The 11,931-nt window shown below is 39.0% G+C and overlaps 1 protein-coding gene across 1 annotated transcript in view; it reads left to right on the top strand.

Annotated features, from left to right (window-relative positions):
• The window catches only part of LRPPRC (leucine rich pentatricopeptide repeat containing), a 77,393-nt gene extending 65,821 nt beyond the window's left edge, over nt 1–11,572 (top strand). Inside the window, exons 32-38 of the mRNA XM_088527420.1 lie at nt 267–471; nt 3,291–3,430; nt 3,586–3,701; nt 6,287–6,361; nt 7,532–7,616; nt 9,967–10,109; nt 11,448–11,572. Of these exons, the coding sequence (XP_088383546.1) occupies nt 267–471; nt 3,291–3,430; nt 3,586–3,701; nt 6,287–6,361; nt 7,532–7,616; nt 9,967–10,109; nt 11,448–11,504 (821 nt within the window). The 3' untranslated portion in view covers nt 11,505–11,572. The remainder of the gene's footprint in view (nt 1–266; nt 472–3,290; nt 3,431–3,585; nt 3,702–6,286; nt 6,362–7,531; nt 7,617–9,966; nt 10,110–11,447) is intronic.
• Nucleotides 11,573–11,931: the final 359 nt, after the last annotated feature.

Raw genomic sequence — 11,931 nt, forward strand, 5'->3', positions numbered from 1 at the left:
GTCTTGAATGTCCCTTAATACTCTTTAGTAAGCAAATATCAAATGATTTTATCCGAAATTCCTGTTGGAAAGTTTTATATATACATGCTATAGTTCACTATATCTACGTTATAGTTCACTATAGCAATTTTGGAGCAAAACTTGACCTAATAAATTATTTTCTGTATGTATTTTCACATAGCAGGTAAGGGGAAATAATATCAGCAGTAAGATCAGCATCTGAAATAAAATCTGAATTCCTTTTCCTCTCTTTTCTCCTCTACTAGATGCCATGGCTGTTTTAAAAGGAATGCTCGACAGTGGCCTGCTGCCTTCTAGACTAGCTACTTCAAGGCTTGTTCAGGCTCTGGCAATGAAAGGGGATCTGAAGAACCTACAGGCACTTGAAGGCATGGTGGAAGGCATCACAAAATCAATTGGTTTATCTCCCTCACTAATCATGAATTCCATTGCACTGGCTTATGTTAAGAAGTAAGTTGTTCCTAGGGCTGGTGTACGTTTCCTTCAGTCAGAGCGGCTGGAAGTTGCTTCACAAGATGATGCAATGGTTGATGTTGGAAGGAACCTCTGGACGTTACCTAGTCCAGTCCTCCCCTCAAGCAGGGTCACACAGAGCACGTTGCCCAGAATGGTGTCCAGGTGGCTCCTCCAAGGAAGGAGACTCCCCAGCCTTGCCGGGTAACCTGTTCCAGTGCTCAGTTACTCCCATAGTAAAGAAGACTTCCCCTCCGACACGCAGCCTTCTCTTGTCCAGGCTGAGCAATCCCAGCTCTTCCAGCCTTTCCTCCTGTGAGAGGTCCTCCAGTCCTTTAATCAACTTAGCCCCTCCTGCTGGACTCACTGCACGAGACTCCTTCTCTCTCGTGTGCAGAGGAGCCCAGAACTGGAGAAGGGGTTCGGGATGCAGACTCAGCTGGGCTGCCAGGCCTCCCTCAGCCTGCTGCCAGTGCTCTTCTAAGGTGACCCCTGGCACCACAGGCCTTCCTGGCCCCAAGGGCACAGTGCTGGCTCTTGGTCATCCTGCTGTCCACCAGAACCCCCAGGTCCCACTGGCAGTGGCTCACCCTGTGCATGGGTTTTTCCTCCCTGGGGAAGGGCCCTGCACTTGCCTTTGTGAAACCTCATGAGGTTCCTCTTTGTTACCTGCTTCATTACCTTTCTCTTCTTAGTGTCTTAGATGCTGAAATTCTGCTGCTGGGCTTGAAGTTCCTGTCTGGTCTTGTTCCACAAACATAGCTGTGGTTAAAAATCATTTAACAAAATACAGAGGTGGCTGTGAAGCAAGAGGGATAGCAGTAACTCCACAGTAACTTAGTTTTCATACTGTTCATACTTAGTTTCATACTCTTTTTCTACTATGTTATACCTCATGCAAAGTGTTCTCTTTCATGTTAGATGAAAAATCTTAATGTTGAATTCAATGACTTTGTCAATTTAATTTTACAAATCTCAGAATTTAGTATGTGTCTGTTGCAAATATAATGTTAGATTTAAAACAACTTTAAAACTATTTAAGCAGTCAAAATGTTACAATGATTGTGTTTTTATCCTCAAAAGGTGCAAGCCATCCAGTGTGTCTGTGATCTGGGGGATGATTTTATAATTCTTATCGGTAGAAACATACTTGAAAGCAAAATGTTTGCCAGAGTTCCCATCATGATAATTTTCCCTGCACTTGGATATGAAACAAAACATTTGAAAAAAGGATATTACCGTTGGCCCAGCATTTTTACTGATATCATGGTTCTGTGCTACTTGCTACCCTACTCTCTGTCCTAGTTTAACCTTTGTATAAAACTGAAGTGGGTGCCCTGCTGGCACAAAGGGTATAGTGAACTTCTCAAATATACTTTGCAGGAAGTAACTATATCTATATATGTATGTATGTATATTTTCAAGTCAGTTACATGAGGTTGAACGTGTCTACCAAATTCAGCAGGAGAGCTATAGAGCTGTATATTCCAAACAGATATTTGACTGCCTCTAGCAATCAGTCTCCAAATCAGAGAGTACCCACTGAAGTGTCTGTAACAGCAAGACAACTTTAAATTGAGAGGGAGCCGTGCAGACCAGTTCCAGCAGTTGAGCTCACTATATTGTCACTGAAAAACAATCAGTTCGTAAAGGACTGATCTTGTAAACGCTGAGATCTGAGTGGGCCCTGGCTCGTAATTCTAGCGAATTGACTTTTGCCTAAATTAAAACCACAAATAAGGGAGGTTCTTCAGGATTAGTCTCAAAAGCTGCATATTTTCCTGTATTTCCATGTCATGAAAGCTTTTCAAAGTCGAGATGTGTTCTTAACTTGAATCAGGTTGGCTACAAAAATGAATAAACTGGTGTATGCAGATTATATTACTTAAGCATCATTAGTTCTTTTACCATATTAAAACTAACTTTCCTGTATGAAAAGATTTAGCAGTAGCATAAGATATGATACTTTTTCTCCTCTGAAAATATCTGTTCTTAAATGCCTTGCAAGCTCTACTTTGAAAACTGTGAAAAATCCGTTTACAGATATTTTTAATGCCCATCGATTTATTGGTAGGCTTGTATTTCTCAAATAGCTTTTCACAGCATCTTCTGTATCTTTCTAATACACTGCATTTCTGTTTCTCCTAAAAACTTCTATCATATTCTATTTTTTTAATTAAATTTTTAGAGGGGACTGGTAAAAGAGGTCATTTGAACGTTTTGGACACTACAGAAGTAGATTTAACACTTCAATGAATCCTTTGTGACTTATTAGCATTTATTGTGCTAACTCCATACATTAGTGCGTGTGTATAGGCAAAGGTACCAACCAAATGACATTTAGGATCATCTTTTGCATCCAAAAAGACAGGCATGGAAATTCAGGTAAATAATTAATTGAATAACATTAAAAAATACTTCAGTTGTCTGCATTAATTATTCAAATACATTCTGTTAATGTTTTGAGTTTTACCTTCTGGTTTTGCAGAACACATTTATTTTCTAAGCAGCTAGACAGTGCTCATCTCTTAATAAGAAGGTTTTTCTAAAAAGGATGGGAATTCAGAAATTCTTAGGTATTTTTACAGGTCACAGGTCATTCAAAAAAATGATTTGCAGGTTAATTTATTTCTTCATCCATAATTGGTTTAACTGTGCTACAGTAAATAAATGAAGGAAATAGTAGGTACTTAGCTATTGCTAGGAAGCACTGCATTAATGTAGCAGATAAACTTTGATATGGCTGCTGTTTAAGGTGTAGAAATCTTAAGGTCAAAAACTGAATGCATGACATTTTTTTTTTTTTTTCTCCCTAGCAATGACCTCGATGCTGCGTTGAAATACACTGAGCCTCTGCTTATCTCCAGTGCACAGAATTCTGATCAAGCCAACAGGAATATCTCCTATTTGTTAAGGATGTTGTCTGAGGAGAAATTAGAGCCAGCTTTGGAAAAATGTAAGTTTATTGCAGTGATATTTAAATACTATGACTAGGCAGAGATGTTATGAAAAAGCTATTGCATATAAAACTTGCTAAGTCAGCAAAAGTCATGCCAGTGAAGTTTGCAAATGTGGCTTTTCAGTCACTTTTTCCTCCTGTCCTTTTTACAGTTGTCGCCATGGCAGAACGATTAGCCAGTGAATTTGGGATTTACAGGCCTATCGCAGATCTCTTCCTTCAGTACGTGGACTCGGGTAGAGTGCAGGACGCCCGATCACTACTAGAGGTAATGAGAGAGCAAGAGGCAGAGAACTGCTTAGAGCTGCTCAGAAGCAGACGGAGAAGTTACCCCAAAGAGGTGTCAGCGCAGCGCGTAGCGCTGGCCAGTTGTGCTTTAGCATCGCAGGGCGAGGGGCAGTGACTGCTGAGGCTGTCGGGAACTGCAGCCAGTGCCCTAGGATAGGGAGCAGGAGCGGGTGCTAGGGCGGGAACACTTTGTTTTCTACCAAACTGGGAAGTAGCCTGGGGCCAAGGAAGGAGAACCTGGGCATTTCTTGAAATTGCATGCAAAGGCGATATTCATTTATAGATTTTTCTGTTACAGTTGTCGTTTCTTGCAAACCATCTCGTTTTACTTTCTCACCTAATTCCTTCAGTGCTATAATGTAATACATCCCTTACACGTGAACAGACCAGAAGGCAACGTTGGGTTTTCACGGGTGTTACTACAAGTGGTCGCAAAAACACAGCACACGCTGTATTCCGGGCTCATTAAGAGCTGAATTTCATTTCTACCCATGCATTAAAAGCCGCTGTGGCGGCGCCGAGCGCCAAGGCCGTGTGAGGCAGCGGACGCCGCGGACCTGCCCACTGCCAAGCGTTTCCAGCCGTTGAAGGAAAGCCTCTGCTCTCTCTGATATTCCCAGGCTTTTTACTCCTTCTGTTCTCTCTGATATTCCCAGGCTTTTTACTCCTAAAGAACAAGAGATCAAGAAGTGTTAATGCTGTAGAGTGAGGTCTCCTCTTTGTATATTGACTCCTTGGACTATTCCCTTGTTTATGGTTTTGCCTCACTGGTTGTCATTAATTTAAATGGAGATTATGATTTTTAATACAAAAAGCATTCTGCGTAAGCAAAGCTTCTTCCTATACTAGTGACAGTGGGAAATATCAAAAGGAGAAGAATTCTCAGGCTATCTTACTCTTGCTCCTCTTTGATTTCTCTTTGATTAGATAACAAAAATGAGGGTGGTAGTTTTTTTGTTTGTTTTTTTTTTTCTTTTTTTTTCTTTTTGGCATTTGCAAAGAGCTCTTTGCTTTTTTTTTTTTTTTTTTTTTACCTACAAGCTGCACGTTCTCTTTTAAGAAAAAAATTATTTCAATTGATATATTTTAAAACCTTTTATTAGTACAGAATCCAATGTTGGACAGATACTTCAGTTCATGGCTCTGTAGTATACTTGAAATAATATTGCATGCATATATCTCAGAGGAAGATTCTAAAAATATTTCATGGTCATTGGAAATAAAGAGTTAATTGACTTGAAATTAGTTCGTGTGAGGAAATAAAATTTTAATTCTGTAGGCGGGGGAAAGGGTTGTTTTAAACAATCTTTACCTTTATTTGTGGATCAAGCATTGCACTAGCCAATAGCACAAAGTAGCCATTGCTGCACAGTAACAATGGAGCAAGAGCTTTTGACTTCCCTCATTTCCTTCGGACAATGTACCACAGATTTGATTCAAAACATATTATGGGTATAAATTAAAGCAGGAAGTTCCCTTCCATGTGAGGAGGAACTTCTTCACTGTGAGGGTGACAGAGCCCTGGAACAGGCTGCCCAGAGAGGCTGTGGAGTCTCCTTCCTTCTCTGGAGATCTTCCAAACCCACCTGGATGCCACCCTGTGCCACGTGCTCTGGGTGTCCCTGCTGGAGCAGGGGGGTTGGACTTAGATGATCTCTAGAGGTCCCTTCCAACCTCAACCAGTCTGTGAAACAAAACTCTCTTGTCTATGACTGTTTAAAATACCAATTGACTGTAAGTAAATTTATGGTACAGGTATTTCTGGGTATGCACAGGGTTCTGTTCTGCGTGAGCCTTTGGGCACTCATGCACTGTCCTACAGCTTATAAAAAACACTGTGCATTGCCACAGTTTTAAGCCTGACATCTTTGAGAAGCATAAACTAAAATATTGTCTACTTTATATTGCTCTAGCTTCTAAAATAAGACAGATTTTTGATTTATCTGGTCTGTCTCAAACTTTAAGTTCAACTTTTCTTTTTCTCTCTCAAACACTGTCTGTTGCAGTGAAAGCCTTTTATAAAATAGAGAGATTGAAATCAGTCCTTTGTATGCATAAGTGTAGGTAATTATACTTTAAAGAGAACTTGCTTTGTACATTTTAATTTTTATAAAGAAACGAGCAGTTATCTCCCTGACACCTTATTAAATGTATAATTAACCTTATGATCCCTAGCTCACTTGTGAATGCTTGGCAGTATAATTGGAGAGGAACAGTGTTTCTCTTTTTCATTCTTTTGCAGTCCTAAACCTCGTTTTTCTAGTATGTTGAAGTATTAGTTTAATTCTTTCCCCTTTTGTTTTAAACAAACTTTATATCTACCATTCCAAAAACAATATTTATCAAAAGTGGTCAAGAAATGGACTTGTTTTCCATGTTTCATTTTTCTGTGTGTGCATTTTTTTTAATGGTCAATTATTTCTTTTATAAAGTAATAATATAGTTATGACTAACGCATATTACTATATTTTTGTAAATCTCTACAATAGCATATTTTCACCTTAGTCATTTTACTTAATAAGAATGTGCTCTTGTCTGTTATGTTAATAATTTCTTTTTCTTCAGAGATGTGCTGCATTAGTTGGGGAGAAGAAAGCCATAGTGAATTTTATGGCTAAATCATCCTCTAAACCAGGACAGGTATAGTATTTTTTGCATATCCGTCACTGAATATGTAAAAACATCCTACTTAATCAGTTTTTATTGAAATATTTTTGGATCTCTAACTTCAAAATGTTTTCATGTTCCCAGTTTGACAGTGGTGTTTTTTTATTTTTGATGTGGTACTTTAGATCCCACAAGTGTCACACTTCTTTATTTATAGCACTAGCTAGTTCAGTATGGGAATTCATCTTGAATATTTTGGTTTTTTTCAGCTGCAGTGTATGAATATAAATGTAAGTTAGGCATTTTCTAAAGAAAAAGTGCCTTGGTGCTTACTAGATGCTTATTAGAAGACATATTTGGTGTTACTTGCTATGGAGATTTGGACATGCATCTAGTTTGAGGATATGTTCAGATTTCTGTCTTCTTGCTCTTTCCCCATAGTTCACATATTCCCATTTCTGTGCCTGTACCCCTAACATGTAAGGAAAAAATTATTTTCTCTCATGGAAGAGCAGCCCTGGATTATACAAACCCCTGGATCTATGCAAAACCAGAGTGAATACTTTCTAAATGATTAAATTTATACATATTGAGAAAGTTGCTGTTAACAAATATTTATAGATAAATTCCACTGCAAAAGTATTGACTAGTGTTTAATGATGTTATTAATTTCTGTAGCTTTTTTGATTGTTTTGTTTTGTTTTTTTTAGTTCAAGGCCTTTTTTTTAACCTAGGGCATGGTGGAAGGAGAGAGAGAGATGAGTGCTCCAAATTTAAGCACTCCAAATTAAGTTTAGTTATCTGGCTGTTTTTGGGCATCATCATCAGCCACTATTGAGTCAGTGAAGCTGTTGCTTGATCTGCCTTATTTAATTGTTGAAACTCTTACATATTGTCCTAGCTAGGCAGATCACTCCCTTCAAAAAATGGAGATAGTAACTTCTAGATTCCTTTTCATGGAGATTTTAGTCTCTTGTCTCCTCATCATTTCCTTCCTTATCCCCATTATTTATTTACTTTATTTCATTTTGCGCCCAGTTTCTTTTGTTTCTTACCTGCATGTGACTTCTACACTCAGTTGAACAATCCACTACGTGTATATGTCTTTTAAAGAGTCTGAAATAATTCTGATGTTGGCAATTTTAGTTGGTTCGTTAAGATTTGAAGTTAATACTCTTTCTGTCTGTGCGTTTAATCTCGTAGGCCAAGAAGATAGAGACCCTTCTAGAGCTGATTCCTGATCATCTAGACCTGGCAGTTGCATACCGCTACCTCATAAAATGTCATGGTAACTTACTGTTTTTGCAGTAATTTTGGCGGGGGGGGGGGGGTGTTGTTTTGTTTTGTTTGTTTTTTGTACGAGCCAAATCTTAATGCCTTTGAAATGGAAACCCTCAGAGCAACAGTAGAATCTATTGTGCAAGTTGTAGCTTGTTTTACAGTTTGAGCTACAAAGAGGTGGAGTTTTGTTTGACTGGATGTTTCTTTGGCGGGTTTAAGTTTTTGTTGGGCCTCTGTGCCATGCTAGCTCTCAGGCTGGGAAACTAACCAATAGATTCAAGCCTGCATCCTTTACAAAATAAGATGTACTAAAGGATAGTGCCACAGCAGAGGCTAGTTAGTGGCTTCTTTGGAATGGAAAAGAATCCATCCTAACTTATGGAGAGAATTACATGACAAATCTTCTGAAATGAAAGTGTTTGCAAATGAACCCGGGGTGTGTTTTTTGTTTTGTTTTTGAAACATGTAATATGTGTCTTCATTCCTTTTACATGTCCCCAGATTATCATTAGTTCTATCAGTAGCATGCCAGGACATTATTTTTGTTGGTGTGGATTCTTTATACCTGCGTTAATTTGGCTAAAATTAATATTCTAGCTGACTTCATTTGGGTTTTGCTAAGCAATTGATTGGAAGTGCTAATCACTTCTGTTTATGTGGAAGTCGGAAGGGAACTGCCTTGAGAAATGAAATGCCTTATTTAAATATGTCTATTTACAACACCCACCTTGGAGAAACTAGGACGTATGTACCCTCTGGCAACGCACAACGGGACGCTGGCATCTGCGTGCCTCGGTGTCCTTAGCCTTGTGTGCTCTGACATGGATCTCTGGCACCGGGGTTTATTTACAGGGAGGAAACGTAATCCTCGCGTGCGTGTATTACAGGCGGGAAGATAAAATGACAGAAGTCTTCATGCTCTAATATACTGCAGGGAGATAAATCGGAATATTTTAGTAAAATACTTCTGAAGCAAGCCCAGTGGCTTTGACCTTCTTCAGCTTATCCAAGTAGCGTGTTAAAGGAGTACAAATTTTCATGTATTTAAATTAACTTGTACAAGTTATCTTAGGATGTTATATCTGGCTTTAAAAACTCACTTGCTTAGTAATGTTCAAAACAGCAATTGCTAGCAACATATTTTAGCCCTGTAGCTTCATTCAGAGAGGAAGTTTTCTACCACGTCATTATTAATAAGTACGTTATTGTCACAAGACGTTATGTCCTGTTTTACACATCACTGGCCCCTTAGGGCCTTCACCTGAGCAAACGCTCGTGTGAGCGGACGGCGTTTCTTGGCGAAACCGGAGGAGCCCGTCCAGCGCCGGGAGCTGCCGCGGCGACGTGCGCCGAGCGGGGCCGAGATCCCAGCCGGCTGCACAGGAGGCGCCCGGCGCCGGCACGGAAGGTTCCGGAAAGCCGTGCCCAGCTCAGTCCCAAAACGCGTCTGTGTGAACCACGTTGCACTCGGGGATCAGGCGGGAGAGCGCGGATCAGGGACTGGGCACGCTCTAGCAGGGCTCGCTTGGCTAGGCAGGGTGCTACAGGTGCATTTTCCAGGGCATCTTTCTGCTTTAGGAAGGAAGGTGGTGTCCTACTGTTCAGTATCTGGTGGCGAAGTGAAGTCTAGCTTCTAGAGAAAGGAGCTATCATGCCAAATCTCATTTGTGCAGTCTGTTAAACACAGTCTATTAGCTCTCTTTTTGTTGTTTTTCATACAATAAATACTTCTATTTGAAACCAAATGGGAAGTTAATCATTTCTTTTAGAGTTTCATTAAACTGTCATTTCATGAAGGTTCTATAGCCTCCCACATTGCAAAAGTAGCTCACCCAATTTCCAGATGTGAGTGGGAAGCCTTTTCTCTTGAGAAGGGGACCCAAGCTATCTATTTCTGCATAGTTAAAGCTCCCCCCGCCCTTTTTTTCTTTTTCCTTTTTTTTTTTTTTTTTTCCAACCTCTCAAGCACCACTACTTTTGTAGCCCTTATGCTTGTGAATAACTTTCTAAATATGAACAAATGCAACCTCTAGTATGACAGGTTATTTCCAATCTACATTAGTGTTTGGTTTTTTATCATTTGCAGTGGAAAGAACTTCATGGCTCTGCATCCCAAATGCTGCGAGTGTTGTGGCTGTGCTGCTCCTGCTCCAGCGGGTCCAGCACATTCCCAAGGAAGTGCTCAGCAGCGTCCAAGCCAAAGGGAAAGCTGAAGGGGCTTCATGTGTGAATCATCCATAGCCCTTTAAGAATATGTCTTTGGAAATAATGGGAAAGGGTGACATCATGAAAACATGTGACAAGCAACTTTAACCATTTTTGCGTTGTCATTTTATCTTTGTCGTTTCCCCCCTCAGAATCAGATGGAGATGTTGCTTCTGTAAAGGCTGTGTATGAAAAAATGAAAGAAAAGAACATACAGCTTAATGAGATCTCTCTGAAATCCATAGCAGCTTTTCTGAAAAATGCAGGCGAATCTGTCCCTTTCACTGAGCCCCCTGTGAGTATTTCCTAATTAAGAAATAGATCTGCAGAATTGTATATATTTCATATTAATATAATCAGTTGTGTAAGCGGGGTAAATCTCTGCAGAGACTCCTCAAAGGAGGTAATGTTTGAAATGGGTACATAGTGTGGTAGGAAATATGGGATTGGGAAAATAGGAACTTACTGTTTTTCAAGTATCTGATCTTAATCAGGCCCTCATCTACAAGCAGGTGTTTATCAAGTGTCCTTTGGACATTTATCTCAGCGGTTAAAAACCTCAAAAGGTTCCTTGTTTAATGGGTTTTAGTTTTTGGTAGTTAGCTGTTTTGTATCTCAAAAGCTTTTGTGCTGGTATGATGGAGTTGCACAGGATTTTTTTTTTCCATTGCAGCTTCCTTTCTAGCTGCTTTGCTCACAGAGGCAGGCAACTGTGCACATGTCTGTTATCTGAAGGTGACAAGTGGCATGACACTGAGTCTGTCAAGCCTGCAACTACTTCTTTGACATCATTGCTTTGGCTACCAGACTGCTAGTACCATTTTAGCTGGGCTTTAGAGAGTTACATTTTCTCTCTGCCAGCAAATTTTTTATTGCCATTTGCCAGCCTCCTTTGACATTTTGAAATAAGCACTTCTCTGCTGTTTTCTAAGGACTTGAGTTATAGGTGTTTTCTCCATATGGCAAGTGTGATTTTAAAGTGGAGATGTTTCCCTTTTCTAAGCAACAAATACATTTGTGATAAAATGTGACAAATGTGACTTCTTTTGAAATTTTGAAAAAAGGGAAGAAATATTGCCTCAAAATGTTTGTGTTAGCCTGTTACCAGCTGCAGAGGTTTTTTCCCTGAAATTGTGATATAATTTCTAACACATTTCATTTGAACTGTGTAAAATTAAATCCTAGAATGTCCCTTTCCTACGTGTAGTTAGTGAAAATAGATTTTTTTCAAAGTCACTGTAATGATTCATCAGGTGTACCTGTTCAGTTGTTTCTTTAATACAACTTGATTTTTAAAAGCATCTTATACTTTTTTTTTTTTTTTTTTTTTCCCCCTACGGAATTGCTGATTGCAGTTAAGAAGTATTTTCATTTTTTAAATGAAACTGATTATATTATCGCATTTTGTAATAGATGCTTCTTCATTATGCATTTTTGGCAAGGTTTTCTCTTTGCCTTTTATTCTCCTCCCCTGGTATTTCTCTTAATTATACAGACTTCAATACGGATGTAGTTTTTAATGACAGAGAATAATAGATTTTCCTTTTGTCAGGATTATACGACTTTGTTGAGAATTAGTAACTTTTCAGTTCAAACAATGTTCAACTTGTTTATTCCACTTTTCTATTTATAGGAGTCCTTCAAATTCTATGTGGAAAAATTGAGGAAAAGCAGAGCTGAAGCATCATGAACAAGTATTCTTTTATTTAGTTTATGAAATTGTTTAAATATCACATTCAATAAAAATTTTAAAAAGCATGTTGTTCTGTGTAATTTTTAAGATAAATATTGTGTTTAAACAGCACTCTCCTTAGCTGCAACTAGTAGAAACATTCATTAATAGAAAAGCTTTTCTCCTGTTAAAATTGCTAGCGAAATATTGAGCTGCAGCTTTCTAGGCTATTCTTCTTTTTGGATGTTTGACCTGCTGTGACCTGAATTGTACTCTGACTTCTGCTGCTTCATTAAATGTATGTATATATGAAGGAAGAAAGTTGCTGGGGCCATTTGTACTTGTGGCTTAGCCGACTGTCCTGTCGTGCTTCGTTCCTTCTGCAATCGGTGTACTTTGGGGTGCAAAGAACAGCTTTATCAAGATTCAGCTGTACTTAACTGAG

The sequence above is a fragment of the Tinamus guttatus genome, unplaced genomic scaffold (genome assembly GCF_059628265.1).
Source record: "Tinamus guttatus ecotype Peru unplaced genomic scaffold, ASM5962826v1 Tinamus_guttatus_pri_ptg000286l, whole genome shotgun sequence".
NCBI lineage: Eukaryota > Metazoa > Chordata > Aves > Tinamiformes > Tinamidae > Tinamus > Tinamus guttatus.